The following is a 24,076-nucleotide window of genomic DNA, read 5'->3' on the forward strand; positions in this document are numbered from 1 at the left end:
CGAGATCGCGCCATTGCACTCCAGCCTGGGTAACAAGAGCAAAACTCTGTCTCAAAAAAAAAAAAAAAAAAAAAAAAAAAAAAAAAAAAAAGAAATAATAATAATAATAGGTGGAATGACAATATGGCTCCTAGACGGGCGTGGTGGCAAGCCTGTATTCCCAGCTACTCAAGAGGCTGAGGAAGGAGAATTGCTTAAGCCCAGGAGGCGGAGGTTCAGTGAGCTGAGGCTGTGCCACTGCACTGCAGCCTGGGTGACAGAGTGACAGTCTGTCTCAAAAAAAAAAAAAAGAAAAAAAAAAAAAGAGAGAGAGAGAATATGGCTCCATCCTCTAGGATAAAAAAGAAGTACTGCTCCCATATTTGAGAAAAATCATAACCATTTATCCCAAAAGCACCTGTCACAAGCCTATCCACAGTAACACCATAGTCTGCATGAGCTTAATGTGCTAAGAATTGTTTAACGAATCTTTTATTATTTAGGCTCCTTTCATATGCTTAAAATGGCATAAAATATCTTGTATCATTCATGTCTGTGTATGAACTTTCCATTCTAATGAGTAAGATATTTGGAGTCAAAAAAAAAACCAGTAACTCACTCAATTACCTAAAAACAGATAGTATAAAATCAGGCAGAAATGATTTCCCCTTATTGGCCTCCTTTTCTAGAATTTACCATGTACTCTGCAAATTACTACGTGACTTCCATGGGCAGCTGCTCACTCCTGGTCTACAGAGAGCTGATGGTGCATCCAGATGTGGCCTCTGAACAATCCCTGCTGCCCAACAGCCCTGACACCATGGGCCCACACCCCATCTCCAACCACGTCTGGGGTGAGCCCTTCCCAGGACCATGCCCAGTGCAGCCTCTTCCCAAGCTCATGTCACTGGGTCACAGGAGATGGAATCTAAGCGAGATGAGAGGGACTGAGGGAAGGCATGGGTGAGTGCCAGCAAACCTGTCAGGCAGGACGCTTCAGACTCAGAGAAGATTCCCAACTCCAAGGCCCAGCATTTCTGAAAGGAAGGAGACAGAACAATCCACCGAGAATATCATCTCACCTGAGGAAAAGCCATTCCTGACTCCTTTGCTTTCCTCTTCTTCTTCCAGCGTTCTTCCTCACGTATCAAGAGTCATTAGAAGTCAATCCTGAATGTCAAAAATATGTTGTTTGTTGCTCAGAATCAACACACACCCTCCCTGGAACACAACAACACATACAAAGGAGACCCCATCCTGAGGAAATACGGTTCCCTCTGCTGCCCACTGCACCAGGGACGATAAACTCCTACAAGAAAACTAAGTGATTTTTGATCCCCTTCTTCAGAGCCCGCTTCCCTCCTGGAGAAGCCCACACACACCCTCCATCAGTGGGGAGCTGGGATGGAATGAGCTCCCCTTCAGGGCACAGACCCAGCCCTCACCAAAGCCTAGGCAGAGGCTGGGTGCGGTGGCTCACAACTTTTAACGCTAACATTCTGGAAGGCCAAGGCAGGTGGATCGGTTGAGCAAGAAGTTGGAGACCAGCCTGGGCAACATGGTGAAACCCCATCTCTATGAAAAATACACTTAGCTAGGCATGGTGGTACACATCTCTGTCTGTGCTCCCAGCTAATTAGGAGGCTGAGGTGGGAGGATCATTGAGCCCAGGGGGTAGAGGTTGCAATGAGTCAAGATTGCACCACTACAGTTCAGCCTGGGTGACAAGAGTGAGACTCTATCTTTAAAAAAAAAAAAAAAAAAAAAAAAAAAGTCCAGGCCTGGTGGCTCAGCCCTGTAATCCCAGAACTCTGGGAAGCCAGGGCAGGCAGATCACAAGGTCAGGAGTAGCAGACCACCTGGCCAAGAGACCACCCTGGCCAATATGCTAAAACCCTGTCTCTACTAAAAATGCAAAACTTAGCCATGTGTGGTGGTGGGTGCCTCTAGTCCCACCTACTCTGGAGCCTGAGGCAGGAGAATTCCTTAAACCTGGCAGGAGGAGGTTGCAGTGAGCCAAGAGCCCACAACTGCACTGCAGCAAGAAACAAAAAACAAACAAAAACAACCTTGCTGCTCAATGATGGACACAGAGTAAACCTTAAATATTATTAAAACTTGGCAAACTTTCCAACTTGGACCCAGCAGAATGGCTCCCGAAAAGAGATGTGGTGAGAAGAAAAAGAGCCATTCTGCCACGAACCAGGCGGTGACCAGAGTACACCATCCACATTCACAAGCGCATCTACGGGGTGGGATTCAAGACGCGTGCCTCTCTGGCGCTCAACGACATTCATAAATTTCCCATGAAGGAGATGGGAAGTCCAGATGTGCGCATTGATACCAGGCTCAACAAAGCCGTCCGGGCCAAAGGAATGAGAAATGTCCCGCACCATGTCCACGTGTGGTTGCCCAGAAAATGTAATGAGGATGAAGAGTCACCAAATAAGCTCTATACTGTGGTTACCTGTGTACCTGTTATCACTTTCAAAAACCTACAGACCGTGGTGGCTCACGCCCATAATCCCAGCACTTTGGGAGGCCCAGGAAGTCAGATCACCTGAGGTCGGGAGTTCCAGACCAGCCTGACCAACATAGAGAAACCCCATGTCTACTAAAAATACAAAATTAGCTGGGCATGGTGGTACATGCCTGTAATTCCAGCTATTTGGGAGGCTGAGGCAGAAGAATCACTTGAATCCCAGAGATGGAGGTTGCCATGAGCCGAGATCACACCGTTGCACTCTTGGCTGGGCAACAAGAATGCAACTTTGCCTCAAAAAAAAAAAAAAAAAAAAAAAAAAAAAACCAAAAAACAAAAATAATAAAATTGTCATAAAGAAACAGAAAAGTGGGCTGGGCGCGGTGGCTCAAGCCTGTAATCCCAGCACTTTGGGAGGCCGAGGCGGGTGGATCACGAGGTCAAGAGATCGAGACCATCCTGGTCAACATGGTGAAACCCCGTCTCTACTAAAACTACAAAAAAATCAGCTGGGCATGGTGGTGTGTGCCTGTAATCCCAGCTACTCAGGAGGCTGAGGCAGGAGAATTGCTTGAACCCAGGAGGCGGAGGTTGCGGTGAGCCGAGATCGCGCCATTGCACGCCAGCCTGGGTAACAAGAGCGAAACTCCGTCTCAAAAAAAAAAAAAAAAAAAAAAAAAGAAAAGAAACAGAAAAGAAAGAAGCAACTCAGGCCCAACCTGAGTATGTAAAGGAGAATCTCTGGAGCATAATAGATATGAGTGTAAATTCCCCAGCACTCTAATGTGAAGCCACGGTTGAGATCCACTCGGAGGAAGAGGCAAGCCCAGCGCAGCCCTGCCGTCTAGCTCTGCTCTCCCCCGGGGCCTTGGATCATCAGTACTGAGGCAGTGGAAGGTGAAGAATACAAAAAGAAGCATGCAGAACAGCCAACATGGACCAGAGGTGGGGGTGAGGGTGTGGCTGGAGTGCTCATCGGGAGGTGGGTCACAGAAGTCCCCACTGAGAGGTGATATCAGAACAGACACCGGGGAAGGAGGCGTGTCTGCACCTGCAGCTGAGGGGCCAGCGAGTTCCAGCAGAGACACAGCCCACGTGAAGGCCTTGAGATCACACCGTTGCAGGTGCAACCTCGGCCCCAGGAACAGGAAAGAGGCCTGCGTGGCTGGGGCAGAGGGAGCAAGGACACAGGCAGGAGATGAGGTCAGAGAGGCCCCGGGGACCCAGATCAGGCAGGGACCAAGTCTTCAAACATTTTTCTCCCACAACAACAAAGAATCTTTCAACATATCTCCAGAATGAACCAGAGGGCCTGGAGGGAAACATGAACTTAAGAGCTCACAGCTTGAGATTTTCCATTCAGTTTTCTTTCCTTATGTGCTGAGGAGGAGGAGGTAGCCTAGAAGCTTCCTTTTCTAGGTAAAGGGGGAAGCAGTGTGGATTCTTTAGTGTGTTCTGATAGCCATTGTCACTACACACTTCTTTGAGTCTTTACATCTCCTCCTACTACATTTTAAAGCATTTTCATAGTAAGTAGTTTGGCCTAATAAAACATTTTTATAGCAAAAAAAAAAAGGAATGACATAAGGAAAGAAAGAAAATAGGAAAGAAATGACATAAGGAAAGAAAACTGAAAAATAGACTAAGTGGGTAAACTACATTTTGATGTTAAGATGTCATTGACATCTTTACCAAGTACACACTGAAACAATCAAACTTAAGTATTAGGTACCAAAGGTTTCCATTAAATAATAAAGACTAGAAAGCATGCAGACCTTGATCTAAACCAGACACAACTAACTTCAAACAGAAATTATTTTTTTTTGGAGATGGAGTCTGGCTCTGTAGCCTAGGCTGGAGTGTAGTGGCTTGATCTTGGCTCATTGCAACCACTGCCTCCTGAGTAGCTGGGATTACAGGCACACACCACCATGCTGAGCTAATTTTGTATTTTTAGTAGAGACGGGGTTTCACCATGTTGGCAAGGCTGGTCTCGAACTTCTGACCTCGTGATCCACACGCCTTGACCTCCCAAAGTGTTGGGATTACAGGCATAAGCCACAGCACTGGCTAGAAACTATCTTTAAATTGTTTTTACGTTTTTTTTTGACATAGGGTTTCACCATGTTGGTCAGACTGGTCTCAAACTCCTGACGTCAGGTAATGTGAGCCACCGCACCTGGCCTAAATTGTTTTTTAAAATATCTAAGGACGGGCACGGTGGCTCGTGCCTGTAATCACAGCACTTTGGGAAACCGAAGTGGGCAGATTGCGAGTTCAAGAGGTTGAGACCAGTTCATGGTTGAGACCATGGTGAAACCTAAAAATATAAAAATTAGCATGGTGGTGTGTGCCTATAATCCCAGCTACTCAGACGACTGAGACAGAATAGCTTGAACCCGGGAGGTGGAGGTTGCAGTAAGGGGAGGTTGTGCCACTGCACTCCAGCCTGGGTGACTAAGCGAGACTCCATTTCAAAAAACAAACTAACTAACTAGTTAACTAACTAAATCTGGGGTCAACAGGAAAATAACTGGAACATAAACATGTACAGAAGGAAATGATGTGATTTGGTTATAGGACGCCACAAAGGCGTCTTTCAGAAGTGATTATGCAGTAAAAAAGAAATTTTTTTTATTTATTTTTTTTTTTGAGAAAGAGTTTCCCTCTTGTTACCCAGGCTGGAGCGCAATGGCGCGATCTCGGCTCACCACAACCTCCGCCTCCAGGGTTCAGGCAATTCTCCTGCCTCAGCCTCCCAAGCAGCTGGGACTACAGGCATGCGCCACCATGCCCAGCTAATTTTTTGTATTTTTAGTAGAGACGGGGTTTCACCATGTTGACCAGGATGGTCTCGATCTCTTGACCTCATGATCCACCCGCCTTGGCCTCCCAAAGTGCTGGGATTACAGGCTTGAGCCACCGCGCCCGGCCTAAAAAGAAATTTTTAAAACTAAAACTTATCTCAAATTCAAACTGCAAAAAATAATAATAGTAAAGTAAAAGAAATGAAGAAGTATCAGAAAGAAAAAATACATATTGCACAAGGAGAACAAAAGCACTTTTGATGTATCTTTTTTTTTCTTTTTTGAGATAAAGTCTAGCTCTGTCCAGGCTGTAGTGCAGTGGCACGATCTCGGCTCACTGCAGCCTTAGCCTCCCAGGTAGCTGGGATTAAAGGCGCATGCCACCACCCACAGATCATTTTTGTATTTTTACAAGAGACAGTGTTTTACCATGTTGGCCACACTGGTCTCGAGCTCCTGAACTCAGGTGATCTGCCCACCTCAGCCTCACAAAGTGTTAGGGTTACAGGCTTGAGTCACCGCACCCTGACTCTTTTTTTTTTTTTTTTTGGTTTTTTTTCACTGTTTCTTTTAATGAGATGAAATTTTGCTCTGCCGAACAGGCTGCAGTGCAGTGGCACGATTTTGGCTCATGACAACCCCTACCTTTCAAATTCAAGTGATTCTTGTACCTCCGCCTCCCGAGTACCTAGAACTACAAGTGCATGCCACCACGCCCTGTAGCCATGAGGGTATCATCAGCTCTGATGTCCCTTTTAAAAATTACTATGAGCCAGGCGTGGTGACTCATGGCTGTAATCCCAGCACTTTGGGAGGCCAAGGTGGGCAGATGACCTGAGGTCAGGAGTTTGAGACCAGCCTGACCAACATGGAGAAACCCCGTCTCTATACTAAATATACAAACTGAGCCAGGTGCAGTGGCCTATGCCTGTAATCCCAGCTACTTGGAAGGCTGAGGCAAGAGAATCGCTTGAACCCAGGAAGTGGAGGTCGCAGCGAGTGGACATCATTCACCCTGGGCAACAGGAGCAAATCTCCGACTCAGAAAAAAAAAACTGCTATGTAGGCCAGGTGCAGTGACTCATCCCTGTAATCCCAGCTGCAATCCCAGTACTTTGAGAGGCCAAGACAGGAGGATCCTTTGAGCTTAAGACATTGAGGCCAGCCTGGGAAACAGTGATATCCCATTTCAAAAAAAAAAAACAACCCAAAAAGTAGTCAGGCTTGGTGGCTCATGCCTGTGGTTTCACATACTCCGGAGGCTGAGTTAGGAGGATCACTTGAGCCTACCAGGTGGAGGCTGCAGTTAGAGGAGATCACCCACTGCACTGCAGCCTGTGCCATAGAACCACACCCTGTCTCAATATAGCAATTAATTAATTAAATTATAAGTATTATATAATCACAGAAAGGAATTTTTGTTTTCTTTTGTTTTGTTTTCTGAGACCAAGTTTCACTCTTGTTGCCCAGCCTGGAGTGCAATGGTGTGACCTCTGTTCACCAAAACCTCCACTTCTCAGGTTCAACCGATTCTCCTGCGTCAGCCTCCCAAGTAGCTGGAATTACAGGTATGTGCTACCATGCCCGGGAAATTTTGTATTTTTAGTGGAAACAGGTTTTCTCCATGTTCATCAGGCTGGTTTTGAACTCCGAATCTCAGGTAATCCACCCACCTCAGCCTCCCAAAGTGCTGGGATTACAAGCATGAGACAGGGTGCCTAGCCCAGAAAGTGATTTTTTTTCACACTTCACTGCCCCACTTCCTACCCCACCCTGGGAAAAGGGAAGAGAGTGACTCACAACTGAATAAGTCACTGTCCTCTGGCTAAATAGGGATTCCAACTGGAAGCTAACTAACCTGTGATGCCAAGATTTACAGAATGAACATGTCTTACAGATAGGAATTTTTTTTTCTTTTTTTTTTTATTTTCCTTTCTTTATTTCTTTTTTTTTGTTTGTTTTTTATCTTTTTTATTCGTTTTTTGTTTTTTTGCTTTTGTCTACAGATAGGAATTTTTAAATTCTCAATCTCATCTGTATAACTTTTTAAAGTCCTAAGTTATTAGATAATATAGCTTATGAAGTCAACATGTCACAACTAATCATATCCAATTAATTCATCCACTCACCTCAACCCAAAATCCTCTACCCCTTTTTTTCTTCTGAGACAGCGTCTAGCTCTGTTGACCAGGCTGCAGTGCAATGGCATGATCTTGGCTCCCTGCAACCTAGATCTCCTGGGCTCAAGTGATTCTCTTGCCTCAGCCTGCAGAGTAGTAGCTGGGAGTACAGGTGTGCACCATCATGTGCAGTGTGTGTGTGTGTGTGTGTGTGTGTGTGTGTGTGTGTGTGTGTCAGAGGTTCAGGTCTCACTACGTTGCCCAGGCTGGTCTCGAACTCCTGCATTCAAGAAATCCCCTTGCCTCAGTCTCCTAAAGTGCGAGGATTACAGGCAGGAGCCACTGCGCCCAGCCCCTCTTTATACTATTTCCCTCCCTAATTCTGTACATCTCTTATTCCCCCTTCTCTCTCTAGCTCTTGTTTCTTTCTCCCTCGGATTCTGCTCCTCACTTTGTCCCCCTCTCCTCTCCTGCTGTTTAACCCCTTCTTCCCTCTATTCCTTCTCTTCCGCCTCTTCTGCTCCATCCTCACAACTTATTTAACTTCTTGCTGCTCCTTTTCTCCAATCTTTACATATTTCTGCCTCTTATCTCATCTCTGCACCTCCTCTGAGCTCCCTGTTAAGTTTTCTCCTCCCTGTTATACCTCCTTGTCGCCACTGGCACCCCGCATCCCCAGGTGCCAGGTCCTCTGTGCTGTGGTTCCCTCTATTCTCCTTGCCATCAGCGTCCTCTGCTCTGTCTGCCCGGGCTCCAAATCCCTCCTCGTCTCCCTCACTCTCCTGGGCCTTCCTCTTTGCTGCCCCATCCCTACCTTGCTGTCCTTCGTCTCTCTGTACATCTTGCTTTTCTCTACATTTCTCCAGTTGCTTTTCCCCTCCTGCTCTTTTTTTTTTCACTTTTGCTGTCTCTTGGCAAAACCCTCACCCATCTTCTACTTTGCCATCTGTTATGGGTCTTCCTCATTCTTGTTTTCTCTATCTCAGGTTTTCTAATGCTCTCTGTCTGTCTCCTGATGTCTTTGGCCCACACAACCACAGGAGGGTTTGGAGCAAGACGCCTGCATCTGGAGAAGTGCCTTTTTATAGGGGCTGGAGCTGGGCTGGCAGAACATCCCGTGTCACACGAAAGGCCCCGGGCACCTCCCCAACTCGGGCTCAGGGTAAGAGATGACTGCGGAGGGGAGACCTGGGGAACAGCAGGGCCCCTCTGTCAGGCCTCCATGTGCAAGCCCGGACCCAGAAGGTCAGAAATCCTGCCTGCCTTGGCTGGCTGATCCGCCGCCTGGGTTCGCCATTATCCCTGATAGCCCAGCCGAGCTTCCCCCGTTAAGATGGCTCACCCCACCCTGCCATCTTAACTGTTATTATGATAATGTGACTACTCCTCACCCCGCCCTGCCATCTTAACTGTTATTATGATAATGCGAATATCTCTCCAACCCACCCTACCATCTTTTTTTTTTTTTTTTTTGAGACGGAGTCTCGCTCTTGTTACCCAGGCTGGAGTGCAATGGCACGATCTCGGCTCACCGCAACCTCCGCCTCAGCCTCCTGAGTAGCTGGGATTACAGGCACGCGCCACCGTGCCCAGCTGATTTTTTGTAGTTTTAGTAGAGACGGGGTTTCATCATGTTGACCAGGATGGTCTCGATCTCTTGACCTCGTGATCCACCCGCCTGGGCCTCACAAAGAGCTGGGATTACAGGCGTGAGCCACCGCGCCCGGCCTCCACCCTACCATCTTAACTACTCTTCCGCCTTACCCCACCGCCATTGTAACTTAACAAATGGTAATGTATATTCCTTGCCCCTACCCCCGCCACTGTAACTGATTTTACTCCGTAAGACCCCTGTCCCCTCCCCAAAAGATTTGCCTCAACCTGGCCGGGCGTGGTGGCTCATGCCTGTAATCCAAGCACTTTGGAGGCCAAGGCGGGAGGATCACCTGAGGTCGGGAGTTCAAGACCAGCCTGACCAACATGGTGAAACCCTGTCTTTAAAAAATTAAATAAAAAAAAAAGATTTGCCTCAACCTATAAAACCAACTCCTCTCCCATCGCCCTTCATTAAGGCCCTTTTCGGCCTTAGCCCAACTGCCCCCAGGTGAATAAACAGCCGTGTTTCTCACACAAAGCCTGTTCCGGGCGTCTCTTCATTCAAAGAGCGCGTTTTAACACCCTCACGAGAACGGAGGTCTGGGGACGGCGCCTTAGGAAAGGTTGGGGTCTGCAGGATCCCAGGACCAGGCAGAGGTCGCGGCCTCCCCGGGACTGGGGCCGAGGTGCTGCCCTCAGGGGACCGAGGAAGGCGAGGCTGGGAGGCGTCCAGGACGGGAATCCACCCCTCAGGTGAGGACTTCAAAAAGCGCGGGGCGGGAGGAGTCAGAAAAAGGTTTCGAGCAGGAGAACTACGCGATAGGAAATTTACACAGTGCCGTATAACAGAAAAACTGGGGACGGGACCAGCGAGGGCGACTTTAAACCCAAAAGGAAGCAACCCCCGGACTCTCATGGAAACGTCTCAATTTCCTCTGGGTGAAGAAAGATGGGCGAGAATTTCCAGGTTTGTGGGGACCCGACGACCCACGTATAGAAGCGCCGGGGACCTGGGAAACGGAGACTTAATTCAAGACAGACTGAAACTCACGAGCCACGATGGGACACTCCCTCCACGCGATCCGCTTCCAAGTTTGCACGAAATGTGCGTGCGCAGGACAGAAGCCAGGCCTGGGCGGCCCCGAGGGGAGGCGGGCGGGGCCTGGGCGGTGCGAGAGGAGGAGGGCGGGGCCTGGGCGGTGCGAGGGGAGGAGGGCGGGGCCTGGGCGGTGCGAGGGGAGGAGGGCGGGGCCTGGGAGGTCCATGGGGGGGTGGGCGGGGCCTGGGCTGTATGAGGGGAGGAGGGCGGGGCCTGGCAGGCCCGAGGGGAGGCGGGCGGGGCCTGGGCTGTGCGAGGGGAGGAGGGCGGGGCCTGGTAGGCCGCAGTGGGAGGTGGGCGGATCCTCGGCGGGCCGATGGGTGGGCGGGGCCTGTGTGACGTAGAGGCGGGGCCTGGGCGGCCCCGAGGGGAGGTGGGCAGGACCTGGGCGAGGTAGGAGCGGGGCGCTTGGAGGAGAGAACTTGCCCTTCAGAACTGGGAGAGGGCGGGGCCGGCCGACACCTGTCGGTTTCTCAGCCTCGCTCTCAGCGCCTCTTTTTTTCAAGTTTGGAAGGCCAGATTTGCCAGGAAGCCCGTGGGATAATTCAAAACCCTGGTATTGTCTGCAACGGAGATGCAAACTAGAATGTGAAATGCAAAGCTCTGCCTAAGCGGAAGGTACAAGTTCATGCTAACAGCCCACAGAACAGAATAGAAATCCTCACCCTTTCTATTCCCCAATCACTCAAGAGGGAGAGTCCACCCTGTGCTCAGCTTCGGAGACTTCCCTAAGGCCACCGCCTGGGATGCAGGAGGCGTGCTCAGGCCCGGGAGGAGTGAGGTCACCGCCTGCTGCTTGAACACAGCGGGGATACGGGCGCGAGGGCCGGAGCCTGAGGTCTCAGCTACTCTGGAAGCATCGGCGGGAGAAACGCTCAGCCTGGGTGTCCAGACAAGCCTGGACGACACAGTAACATCCCCTTCCGCCTCACTCTATTTCTCTTCTCTCTCTCCTTATTTTTTGACTTTTAAAAATAAAATGTTTAATGGTGTGATATAAGGATTCAACATTATTCTTTTCCGTGTGGATATCCAGTTGTCTCAGCAAACTTGTGGAATAGATCTTTTACTTTTTCTTTCTTGCCTGTGTAAATAAATCTTTTTTTAATTTACTTTCTTCTTTTCTTTTCTATTTTTCTGAGATGGAGTCTCACTCTGTTGCCCAGCGTGGAGTGAAGTGGCACGACCTTGGCTCGCTGCAACCTCTGCCTCCCTGCTGGAAGCAATTTTCCTACCTCAGCTTTTGGAGTAGCTGGTATTACAGGTGCATGCCACCATGCCTGGCTAATTTTTGTATTTTTGGTAAAGACAAGGTTTCACCATGTTGGCCAAGCTGGTGTAGAATTCCTGACTTCAAGTGATCTGCCTGCGTCAGACTTGAAAAGTGCTGAGATTATAGGCGTGAGCCACCATGCCTGACCCAAGAAATACTCTTTTCTTCACTTTTTGAATGTTGAGACAATATAATTGAAAACAAAAATATCTTCCCCAAAATGAGAAATCATCTCCACAATAGAGATAATTATTAATAGGTAAGCCTTAGACCAGAATGTGATGGCTAATACAGGCAAACAGCTAAGAGACTGAAAAGAGGGAAAGAAGCTTCACTGTTCTACACAACCCATTAAGTACATGTTATCCAGATGAACACTAATCAGTCTTCAGGTAAGAGGACTTAACAGCACCCTTGGTCACACATGTTCATCCTGGCTCTACTTGGTAATGGAGGTGACCATGTGTGTCAGCTCATTAGCTTCATCCAGAGGGAAAGGGAAAAATCCAAACCAATTTTTTTTTTTTGAGACATGAGTTTCACAACATGGTAATAGTCGCCCTCTCTGGTAAGTCTCCTACATTCTGATAGAAACTGATGTTAGAAGTAAATAATAAAGTTTAGAACATATGATTAGAGTTTATGTGAACACAAAGCTTGAAGATAGCACCTGGAAACATCAACTCCAAATGAATGGGATCAGTGTTTCAAAATAGAGATGTTAAAGGTTTGTTAGAAGAAAAAGTTTGAAGTCTCAAAGAAAACAATCATTCCAACAAGTTCTCAGCAAGGCAATTTTACCTCTGTAGAAGGGTGCTGCCTGTAAACCTAACTGCCATGAGAGCACACTGAACAAGGAGAGAAGGGCCTTTTATCATAATGCATTGGGCTTCTATCACTGACTCCATTGGCTGAAGATGGACCTCACAATTCAAACTAAACCCGACTGGTTAAAAGCTTAAAACTTTCTTAAACAAGTAAGGCAATGGAGAGCAAAGGAAGGGAGAAAGTCGCAACAAAATGTATTTAAAAGAAGCCCCTAAGGTCCTTTCCTGAGGCACTGGCCTCTATAGCATAAATACAACCTAAAGAAGGAGAGGTATTTTGAAATGTTGCAATAGTGTTAGTAAGCTGCACAGGACTACATTGGTTGTATCAACAATTGGGAAGAGCGACCCCTTTGGTGAAATGAACAAATGGTCTTAAGGACTGGCAAAGACTTGTGGGAACAGTCCAACCAAGACATTTAGTGCTCCATAGGACATTGGACCAAGTATAACAGAGGGAATCTGTTCAGGAAGGACAAGAATCCCATTCCCACCAGCTAACACAACTGCTACTCTCGGGATTATGATCTGTGCAAGAATCCAATATATCCTTCCAATCTCAGGAGGTCCAGGAAGGGCAGAGATATTTCTCAGAAGCAGTAGGTTGTCTGGTTCTGTAAATTACTGCAGGGCATGACTAAACCAGCATCAAAAGTAATAATTTGGGGAGAGCTTGATCTGGTTACATTAATGATGGAATAGCTAACCATTCGATAGGAAAAAGTAACACAATAGGCCGGGCTCATGCCTGTAATCACAGCACTTTGGGAGACTGAGGCGGGTGGCTCACAAGGAGTTCGAGGCCAGCCTGGCCAAGATGTTGAAACCCTGTCTCTACTAAAAATACAAAAATTATCTGGGCACAGTGGCACACACCTGTAATCCCAGCTACTCAGGAGGCTGAGGCAGGAGAATCACTTGAACCCAAGAGACGGAGGTTGCAGTGAGCCGAGGTGGCACCACTGCACTCTAGCCTGGGCGGCAGAGCAAGACTCTGTCTCAGGAAAAAGCAAAAAATAAATAAATAAATAAATAAATAAAAGAAAAGAAAAAGAAAACGTGGTCTCCAGTTTGGTGTTGGTGCACCAGGAATTCCAGGGGTGGTGCCTGGGCTAGAAGGCCTCTGGTTTTAGAAGAAAAGATAGAGGAGAGACCAAATATGTAATTTATGAGAAACCGATCTTTTTTTTTCAAATGTAGGAAGGACAGTGGTGGAATGTAAGTAGGGCAGCCCGTACATTTCATAAGGCAACAGGCCAACGTCTTTCTGAGGGGCGGTTCTGATTTCTTAACAGTGCAATGGGAAGGCATTTATTTCAGGGTAACCGACTTTCTAGGACTAATTTAGTTAGGTGACTTTTGAGAGTTTGGTTCATCCTCTCTACTCCTCTTAAGGAAGATGAATGTCAAGGAATATGATATTCCCATTTTATGTGTAATACTTGAGCCAACATTTTAATGACAAGTGCAGTAAAATAGGTTCCATTGTCTGAATCAATATTTTCTATTGGCACAGACTTAGGTATGATCTGTTCAAGTAATGCTTTAACCACATCGCTAGCAGTTGCACTCGAGAAAGGGACAGCCTCTACCCGATGAGTAAAATGGTCTACTATTAATAAATATTTAGCACACTGATTTGGGGCATTTCAGTACAATCAAATTGAACACTTTGAAATGGTCTTAATCCTGGATTTTTCCACCAAGGGGTAATTTCCTCAAGGCCTGTTTATTCATCTTTGTACTTATTAAACAACTATCTGTGACGTCTAGCTGAAGTATAAATTCCAATACAACCATAAACTCTGAGAACTGTGTTACATATAACTTCAGGCTCCCAGTGAGTTCCTTGATATAAGTGGAAGAGGACTTCTCTTTCTGCAAGGTTATTTCCCTGCCCCTCAAAGGAGAAGTCTTTTTAATGTCCTGACACAGGTACAATTGCTATTTCCTCTGGAAGCTGGAGGTTGTTTAAAACATGAACAATTAATGTCTCATGAGCCAGGTTTTGGCCCTTACTATTAATAAGACCCCATTCTGCCCAAATTTTCCCAAATGTGTGAGCTACTCCAAAGACATACTTAGAGTCAGCATAGATGGTTCCCTCTGGATTCTGTAAGCATTTTAAGGCTTGGCTGAGCACAAACAGCTCACAAGTTGTGAAGACCAACTATTAGGTAGTCTTCGTGATTCTATTTCTTCAAGGGTTTCTCCATCAATTATTGCATACCCATTGCGACTATCTGTTGACTATCCTAGAGAAGCCATCTTTAAATATGTGTTGCCTTCTTCTAAAGGGGGCCTCCACTAAATCTGACCAGACTTTTCAATGACGGTCAATTAAATCAAGACATAAGCGTTCCCTTTTTAAAAGTGGGTTTCCTGTTAAGAAACCTGCTGGGTTAGACCGGGCGCGGTGGCTCACGCCTGTAATCCCAGCACTTTGGGAGGCCGAGGCGGGTGGATCACGAGGTCAAGAGATCGAGACCAGGCCGGGCGCGGTGGCTCAAGCCTGTAATCCCAGCACTTTGGGAGGCCAAGGCGGGTGGATCATGAGGTCAAGAGATCGAGACCATCCTGGTCAACATGGTGAAACCCCGTCTCTACTAAAAATACAAAAAATTAGCTGGGCATGGTGGCGCATGCCTGTAATCCCAGCTACTCAGGAGGCTGAGGCAGGAGAATTGCCTGAACCCAGGAGGCGGAGGTTGCGGTGAGCCGAGATCGCGCCATTGCACCCCAGCCTGGGGAAAAAGGGGGAAAACCCTTTTTCAAAAAAAAAAAAAAAAAAAACCTACTGGGTTGAGGGAGCAACTCTAATGTCACTTAATGCTTGATGGGTTGCTATACTCACTGCATTTGAAACAATTATCTCAAGAATGAATTTTCTGATGTTTTGAAAGGAGTGACCTCAGACTGAAGACCTTGCCACACTTATGACATTGTTAAGATTTCTGTCCAGTATGGATTCTCTGATGTCTAATGAAGTGTGAACATGAAGTAAAGGCTTTGCCACAATCATCACACTAGTGAGGTTTTTCTCCTATATGAAGTCTATGTTTTGCATAAGATGAAACGTGACTGAAGGCCTTGCCACAATTATGACATTTGTAAGATTTCTCTCCATTATAAGTTTGCCGATGAATTGCAAGGTTTGAATGATGTCTGAAGTATTTGCCACATTCATTACACTTGTAGGATCTCTCTTCATTATGGATTCTTCAATGATTTGCAATGGCTGTAGCGTTACTGAAGACTGTGTGACAATCCTTACATTTGTAAAGTTTCCCTATACCATGGGTTGCTGGATGATAAGTGTTTTCTGCCCACTAAAGGCTTTGCCACACTCATTACACCTGTAAGTTTCTCTCCAGTGTCAATTCTAGTACGTTGTGCCAGGTGTGAATCCTACTGAAAGCCTTAGTCACAAAGCTTATATTTGTATGACTTCTCTCCAGCATGAATGATCCTATGTTTTCAAGGTGCGATTTGGGCATGAAAATTCTGTTACATTCTTCACGTTAATTAGTTTCTCCCCAGTATGCAGTATATCATGACGTGCAAGTTTTGATTTTTGATTAAAAAATTTTCCACATTCATTACAAGTTTTCTCTCCAGTATGAAGTCAATGATAACATGGAAGCTTTGCTTTTCAATTAAAAACATTGCGACATTGATTATACTTCTAAGGTTTCACTCCAGTATGAAGTATATGATGTCATGAAAGGTTTGATTTTTGATTAAAAACCTTGCCACACTCATTACACTTTTTCTTTTATTTTTTACATTACTACTGCAGCATACACTTCTAAGATTTCTTTCCAGTATGAAGTCTACGATGGAATACAAGCGATGACATCTGACTGAAGGTTTTGCCACATTCATTACATTTGTAAGGTTTCTCTCCAGTGTGAATTCTAGTATGTTGTGCCAGGTGTGAACCACGCCTGAAAGCCTTGTCACAAACCTTACATTTGTATGGTGACTCTCCAGTATGAATACTTTTATGTCTTCCAAGGTCTGATTTCCATCTGAAAACTTTGTCACATTCTTCACATTTGTAAGGTTTCTCTCCAGTATGAACTCTATGATGACTTGCAAGGTTTGATTGTTGATTAAAAAACTTGCCACATTCATTACACTTGTAAGGTTTCTCTCTAGTGTGAGTTCTAGTATGTTGTGACAGGTGTGAATGATGCCCGAAAGCCTTGTCACAGACCTCACATTTGTATGGTTTCTCTCCATGAATTTTCCTATGTCTTTTAAGGTCTGATTTCCGAGTAAAAGCTTTCTTACATTCTTCACATTTGTAAGGTTTCTCTCCAGTATGAAGTCTATGATGACATGCAAGATTTGATGGTTGATTAAAAACCTTGCCACATTCATTACACTTGTAAGATTTCTGTCCTGTATGAATTGCCTTAGGAATTACAAGGGCTGAATTTCGACCAAAGGTCTTGCCACACTCATTACACTTGGAAGGTTTATCTACAGTATGAAGTCTACAATGATGTGTAAGGACTGACTGCCGACTGAAGTTCATGCCACACTCATTACGCTTATAAGGTTTCTCACCCGTGTGATATTTAACATGGCATGCAAGGTATTGCTTCCAATTAAAGACTTTGCCACATACATCACATTCATGTTGTTTCTCTCCTAAATGGATTATCTGACGTTTCCTTAAGGGTGAGCTACAATCAAAGCCTTTCCCACTCTCATCACATGGGAAAGATTTTTCTCTCATATGTACTTCCTGTTGTTGTATGAGTAGTGAAGAACGGAGGAAATTATTTTCATAGTTATTAGAAATATGGGTTTTGGGCCTACAAGAAATTCTTTGGGATGTTGAAACTGAGGAAGCATCATTGGTAGACTTCTCTACTTGATTATCAATTTTCCCTTCAGTCTGAAATATGCGCAGTTCAGCGAGATGTGAATGAAAGGTTAATCCAAGCTCATCTTTAATAGGCTTGTTTCCAGCATGCCTTTGATCGTATCGCTCTGTACTACTAGTCAACATTTTTATTTTTGTCATGGGAGTTTCATGTCTGTTTCTCTCCTCTTTTCCCCACTGAAACTCAAAGTCATGAGTATCTTTCTCAATTTCCTGGAAGGCAAAGTCTGCAATGTGATGATTTTCATGCGTTTCCAATGTCCTTGTGTGGAACATTTCCGTATTGCCCTGTGCTGTTAATGAGAACGTCTTCATCATGCATTTGGAAGAGATATCTACAAAATATAAACACCAATAGGTTTGCAATTGAGTACAGATGGTAAATAATACTGAAATGTGTAAATATGACACAGAAAACAATACTTATATTAAGCTTTCCAAACATGATCTTCAAAGTTACGAACACAAAAGGAGTGAGATTCTTTAATAAACAAAGGTTGAGGCCGGGTGCGGTGGCTCACGCCTGTAATCCCAGCACTTTGGGAGGCCGAGGCGGGTGGATCACGAGGTCAAGAGATCAAGACCATCCTGGTCAACATGGTGAAACCCCGTCTCTACTAAAAATACAAAAAATTAGCTGGGCATCGTGGCGCGTGCCTGTAATCCCAGCTACTCAGGAGGCTGAGGCAGGAGAATTGCCTGAACCCAGGAGGCGGAGGTTGCGGTGAGCCGAGATCGTGCCATTGCACTCCAGCCTGGGTAACAAGAGTGAGGCTCCGTCTCAAATAAATAAATAAATAAATAAATAAATAAATAAAGGTTGATTACATGTACTTCAAGTCATTTCTACAGAAGCCTGTTCCAATGTCATGACCACACAGTGACAGGGCATAAACATTTGTAAGCCTCAAGTAAGGAGTATTTTTTCACTGTGACTCTAAAGTGTATAACAATTGGCAAAAAACGTATCACTGTCCCATCAATAAATTGAAAAATTTATAGTCTTCATATTCATAGCATATTTACTATATACAAATAAATTGTAAAGAACCACACAGTATACTATATTGATAAATAATCCATAACAAGCTCATGTAAGGATGACCAAAATCAATGGAAATTTTGTATTGTGAAACAAGCATAGCACTGAGAAGTGATGAAATGATTACAAAAATTGGCCAGGCCTGGTGGCCCACGCCTGTAGTCACAGCTACTCGAGAGGCTGACGCACAAGAATCGCTTGAACCTGGAAGGCAGAGGTTTCAGTGAACCGAGATTGCACCACTGCACTTCATCCTGGGTGACAAAGTGAGACTCCATCTCTATTTTTTTTTGAGACAGAGTCTCAGTCTCTCGCCCATGCTGGAGTGCAATGGCACGATCTCGGCTCACTGCAACCTCCATCTCCCAGTATCAAGAGATTCTCCTGCCTCATCCTCCCAAATAGCTGGAATTACAAACGCCCACCACAGCACCTGGCTAATTTTTGTATTTGTTGTTATTGTTGTTGTTTTTAATTTTTGTATTTTTAGTACAGACAAGGTTTCACCATTTTGGCCAGGATGATCTCGAAATCCTGACCTCATGATCCCCTGCCTTGGCCTCCCAAAGTGTTGGGATTACAGGCATGACCCACTGTGCCTGGCCGAGACTCCATCTCAAGAAAAAAAGAAAAGAAAAAGAAAATATTAATACAATATTTTTCTAAATATATGTCATAAAATTGCATATATCCAGCGACAACAAGTACTTTGTGACTTTTTAAAAAAAAATTCGGCCGGGCGCAGTGGCTCACGCCTGTAATCCCAGCACTTTGGAAGGCCGAGGCGGGTGGATCACGAGGTCAAGAGATCGAGACCATCCTGGTCAACATGGTGAAACCCCGTCTCTACTAAAAATACAAAAAATTAGGCCGGGCGCGGTGGCTCAAGCCTGTAATCCCAGCACTTTGGGTGGCCGAGACGGGTGGATCACCAGGTCAAGAGATCGAGACCATCCTGGTCAACATGGTGAAACCCCGTCTCTACTAAAAAAATACAAAAAATTAGCTGGGCATGGTGGTGCGTGCCTGTAATCCCAGCTACTCAGGAGGCTGAGGCAGGAGAATGGCTTCAACCCGGGAGGCAGAGGTTGCAGTGAGCCAAGACCGCGCCACTGCACTCCAGCCTGGTGCTTGGCGATGGAGAGAGACTCTGTCTCAAAAAACAAAATAAAACAAAAAAACTGAAATACATGCTAAGATCACTACTTTCTGAATGAACCCCAGCACACCATCGAGGAAACACATTATAAACAAACTACTGAAAACCAAAAGGACAATATTATTATTATTATTATTATTATTTTTTTAATAGAGACAGGGTTTCACCATGTTTACCAGGCTGGTCTCAAACTCCTGACCTCAAGCAATCTACCTGCCTCGGCCTCCCAAAGTGCTGGGATTACAGGCATAAGCCACTGCGCCGGCAACAACATTATTTTGAAATAAAAACACTCAATACACACAGAATACAGGAAACCCACCTCAACATAATAAAGACCATTTAGGAGAAGCCTACAGTTACCATCACAGTGGATGGTGAAAGCCTGAAATCTCTTCCTCTAAGATCAGGAAAGAGACTAAGAAGCCTCCTTTCGCTATTTCTATTGAGCATGTTACTAAAATGTCCCTAAAATGAATCCTGGCAGGAGAAATTAGACAAGAAAAAGAAATAAATGCCAAGCAGTGGAAAAAAAAAAAAAGTTAAATGCTCTGTGTTCACAGAAGACATCATTTGATATTTGGAAATCACTAAAGATTCCATGGAAGACTGGGCACAGTGGCTCATGCCTGTAATCCCAGCAATCTGGCAGGCTGTACATGTAAAGCATATACAGAGGCCAGGCATGGTGTCTCTTGCTTGTAATCCCAGCACTTTGGGAGGCCAAGGCAGGTGGATCACCTGAGGTCGGGAGTTCGAGACCAGCCTGACCAACATGGAGAAACCTCGTCTCTACTGAAAATACAAAATTAGCTGGGCATGGTGGCACAGGCTTGTAATCCCAGCTATTTGGGAAGCTGAGGCAGGAGAATAGCTTGAACCTGGGAGGCAAAGGTTGTGGTGAGGCGAGATCCCACCACTGCACTCCACCCTGGACAAGAGTGACACTCTGTCTCAAAAACAAACAAACAAAAAAGCATAACGTATGGGGCAAAATCACAAAAAGAAATATAAAAGCAGGAAGAGCCAACATAGACAAGGGCAGATTCCTCATGTCTGGAGGGACATTTTTCTCACCCACAGACTCCAGGTTGCTGTAGTTCTCCAACATCACGTCCCTGTATAAAGCCCTCTGTGAAGGGGTCAGGCATTTCCACTCCTCCAGTGAGAATTCTATAGCCACATCCTTGAAAGTCAAATGTCCCTAAAATGAAAAACACATTTCAACAAAACATTATGGAGGACTGAGTTACCACCTTCACATGAAATGAAAAAAGAGAAATTCAGTATCCATTTCATCACAGACTATTCTGACAAACCCAAGTTAAGGTATTTTTTTTAACATTTCTTCTCTATTGTTGCATTTTATTGTAATTTCCCACGAAAGATTTTAAGGTCCCCAAAAATCACTGTAGAAGTCTTGGTTTTATGGACAATATAAAAAATACACAAACAAAAAGGAAATACACGACCAGGCAGGGTGGCTCACGCCTGTAATCCCAACACTTTGGGAGGCCAAGGCAGGCAGATCACTTGAGGTCAGGAGTTTGAGACCAGCCTGGCACAGTGGCTCCTCCCAGTAATCTCAGCACTTTGGGAGGCAGAAGCAGGCAGATCACAAGGTCTGAAGATTGAGACCAGCCTTACCAACATGGTGAAGCCGTCTCTACTAAAAATACAAAAATCAGTGGGCCGTGGTGGCACGTACCTGTAATCCCTGCTACTTGGAAGGCTGAGGTAGAAGAATCGCTTGAACCCAGAGGCGGAGGTTGCAGTGAGCTGAGATTGCGCCATTGTACTCCAGCCTGGGTGACAGAAGAACACTGTCAAAAAACATAAATAAATAAAAGATTAGTTAGCTGCTGCGTGTGCTGACACACGCCTCATCATTCTAGCTCTTTGGGAGGGTAAAGTGTGGACAACATGAGCCCAGGAGTTCAAGGCTGCTGTAAACTAGAATTGTGCCAATGTACCCCAGTCCTGGGTTACAGGGCAACACCTTTTCTCTTTCTCTCTCTTTTCTTTTTGAGATGGAGTCTAGCTCTGTTGCCCAGGCTGGAGTGCAATGGTACGATCTGGGCTCTCTGCAACCTCCGCCTCCTGGGTTCAAGTGATTCTCCTGCCTCAGCATCCCAAGTTCCTGGGACTACAGATGTGTGCCACCATGCCCAGCTGATTTTTTTTTTTTTTTTTTTTTTGAGACGGAGTTTCACACATGTTACCCAGGCTGGAGTGCAATGGTGCAATCTCGGCTCACCGCAACCTCCGCCTCCTGGGTTCAGGCAATTCTCCTGCCTCAGCCTCCTGAGTAGCTGGGATTACAGGCACGTGCCACCATGCCCAGCTAATTTTTTGTATTTTTAGTAGAGACGGGGTTTCACCACGTTGACCAGGATGGTCTCGATCTCTTGACCTCGTGATCCACCCACCTCGGCCTCCCAAAGTGCTGGGATTACAGGCTTGAGCCACCGCGCCCAGCCCCAGCTGATTTTTTTTTATTTTTAGTAGAGATGGCGTTTCACCGTGTTAGCCTGGATGGTCTCGAACTCCTGACGTCATTATTTGCCTGCCTTGACCTCCCAAAGTGCTGGGATTACAGGAGTGAGCCACCCTGCTGACACTTTTTTTTTTATTAAGACAGTTTCTGTCTGTCACCCAGGCTGGAGTGCAGTGGCACAATCTTGGCTTATTGTAATCTCTACCTTCTGGGTTCAAGGGATTCTCCTGTGTCAGCCTCCTGAGTAGCTGAGATTATCACCATGTGCCACCATACCCAGCTAATTTTTGAATTTTTAGTAGAGATGAGGTTTCAACATGTTGGCAAGGCTGCTTTCGAACTCCTGACCTTTAGCGATCCATCCGTCTCGGCCTCCCAATGTGCTGGGACTATAGACATCAACCACCGTACCCAGACCAAAAACATGTCTCTTAAGAAAAAAAGTTTGCAGTCAGAGACGTGTTGATCTACTAGTGTGGCTTCCACTGCATTACCAAATCAGATACAAAGTATCTCCCCTTACTGGTGTCCTTTTCGAGAATTTACCAGGTATCTGTGCACATTAACCTATGTGTTTCATGTGTAGTTTCTAAGATCTCATCCACAAAGAGCTAACATACATCTGTGGCCCAGAACAATCCAGCCTTCCCGGCAGCACTGACGCTGTGGGTGTCCACCTGGGTCTGGTGTCAGCCCTTCCCATGATTATGCCCAGTGGAGCCTCTTCCCAGGTTCATGTCACTGGGTCACAAGAGACGGAATCTCAGAGCAGATGACAGGAACTGAGGGAAGGCATGGGTGAGTGCGCGCCAACGTGTCAGGAAGGACGCTTCAGACTCAGAACAGACTGGCTACCACAATACCTGGCATTTCAGAAAGGAAAGACACAGATGAATCCACTGAGCAGTGTCACTTTACCTGAGGAAGAGCCATGCCTGGCTCCTTTTCTTGCCTCTTCTGAGCTGCTTCCTCACGTAATATGAGTCCTTTTTTTTTTTTTTTTTTTTTTTTTTTTTGAGACGGAGTTTCGCTCTTGTTACCCAGGCTGGAGTGCAATGGCGCGATCTCGGCTCACTGCAACCTCCGCCTCCTGAGTTCAGGCAATTCTCCTGCCTCAGCCTCCTGAGTAGCTGGGATTACAGACACGCGCCACCATGCCCAACTAATTTTTTGTATTTTTAGTAGAGACGGGGTTTCACGATGTTGACCAGGATGGTCTCGATCTCTTGACCTCGTGATCCACCCGCCTCGGCCTCCCACAGTGCTGGGATTACAGGCTTAAGCCACCGCGCCCGGCCTCAATATGAGTCTTTAGAAATCAATCCTGTATGTGAAAATAATTTAAGACTTAATGTTAGAAACGTCTCACTCCATTCCTGTGACAAAAACACACACATGGGAGAGACCTCACCCTGTAGAAAGATGGGCCTCTGCTGCCCACTGCACCAGAGATCATGCAGAGAGAAGAAAGTCCCTGGCCAGATGTGGTGGCTCCCAGCATTTTGGGAGGTGGAGGTGGGTGGACCACAAGGTCAGGAGTTCAAGACCAGCCTGGCCAAGATGGTAAAACCCCATCTCTACTAAAAATACAAAAAAAAAAAAAACTTAGCTAGACATGGTGGTGGGTGCCTGTAATCCCAGCTACTCAGGAGGGTGAGGCAGAGAATTGCTTGTACCTGGGAGGTGGAGGCTGCAGTAAGCCGAGATTGCACCACTGCACTCCAGCCTGGGTGGCAGAGTAAGATTGTATCTCAAAAAATAAAAATAAAAATAGAAAATAGGAGACTACGTGCAGAATTGGCACCTTTAAAGGGGAAGGAAAAGAAGAAAGAACACGTCATCAGCCTTGGACCTCAGGTGGCTGAAGGAGAGAATGTATTTGGTGTCTGCCATATCTTTGCATCCTTCAATAACACTTTTGTCCATGTCACTGATCTTTCCAGCAAAGAAGCCATCTGCCATGTGACCGGTGGGATGAAGGTGAAGGCAGACCAAGATGAATCCTCGCCGTATGCTGCTATGTTGGCTGCCCAGGATGTGGCCCAGAAGTGCAAGGACCTGGGCATCACTGCCCTACACATCAAACTCCGGGCCACAGGAGGAAATAGAACCAAGACCCCTGGAACTGGAGCCCAGTTGGCCCTCAGGGCCCTTTCCCGCTCGGGTACGAAGATCGGGCAGATTGAGGACGTCACCCCCATCCCCTCTGCCAGCACCTGCAGGAAGGGGGATCGCCATGATAGCCATTTGTGAACAAGGCTACTCAACATATGTTTTTTTTTTTTTTTTTTTTTTTTT

The 24,076-nt window shown here is 46.0% G+C and overlaps 2 protein-coding genes, 1 long non-coding RNA gene and 2 pseudogenes across 3 annotated transcripts in view; 1 reads left to right on the forward strand and 4 right to left on the reverse strand.

Moving 5' to 3' along the window:
• The window catches only part of LOC116540713 (zinc finger protein 480), a 201,146-nt gene that overhangs the window by 38,125 nt on the left and 138,945 nt on the right, over positions 1 to 24,076 (reverse strand). The window lies entirely within an intron of this gene.
• On the reverse strand, positions 8,275 to 9,261 carry LOC116540738. Its single transcript, XR_004264573.1, has 3 exons — positions 9,128 to 9,261; positions 9,063 to 9,066; positions 8,275 to 8,785 (listed from the first exon to the last, which is right to left on the reverse strand). It is a non-coding gene; the product is annotated as an uncharacterized LOC116540738 (long non-coding RNA).
• LOC116540699 lies at positions 14,929 to 15,849 on the reverse strand (annotated as a pseudogene).
• LOC116540714 (zinc finger protein 765-like) lies at positions 15,950 to 23,274 on the reverse strand. The gene is made up of 4 exons (XM_032264366.1): positions 23,082 to 23,274; positions 22,697 to 22,752; positions 20,359 to 20,485; positions 15,950 to 17,415 (listed from the first exon to the last, which is right to left on the reverse strand). Exons 1-4 carry the CDS (start codon positions 23,173 to 23,175, stop codon positions 15,992 to 15,994), a joined length of 1,701 nt encoding a protein of 566 aa, XP_032120257.1. The 5' UTR covers positions 23,176 to 23,274; the 3' UTR covers positions 15,950 to 15,991.
• On the forward strand, positions 23,201 to 24,031 carry LOC116540780 (annotated as a pseudogene).

Source organism: Sapajus apella, unplaced genomic scaffold, assembly GCF_009761245.1.
Source record: "Sapajus apella isolate SASKATOON/1434 unplaced genomic scaffold, GSC_monkey_1.0 scaffold144, whole genome shotgun sequence".
NCBI classification, from domain to species: Eukaryota; Metazoa; Chordata; class Mammalia; order Primates; family Cebidae; genus Sapajus; species Sapajus apella.

Excerpts from the sequence above, each read along its gene's own strand:
- LOC116540714 (XM_032264366.1), bottom strand. The coding sequence starts at position 23,175 with ATGTGTGTGTTTTTGTCACAGGAATGGAGTGAGACGTTTCTAACATTA. Across the intron at positions 22,753-23,081 it reads ATTGATTTCTAAAGACTCAT|GTGAGGAAGCAGCTCAGAAG; the intron begins ATTGAGGCCGGG and ends GACTCATATTAC. Across the intron at positions 20,486-22,696 it reads CAGGCATGGCTCTTCCTCAG|GGACATTTGACTTTCAAGGA; the intron begins GTAAAGTGACAC and ends TTTTCATTTTAG.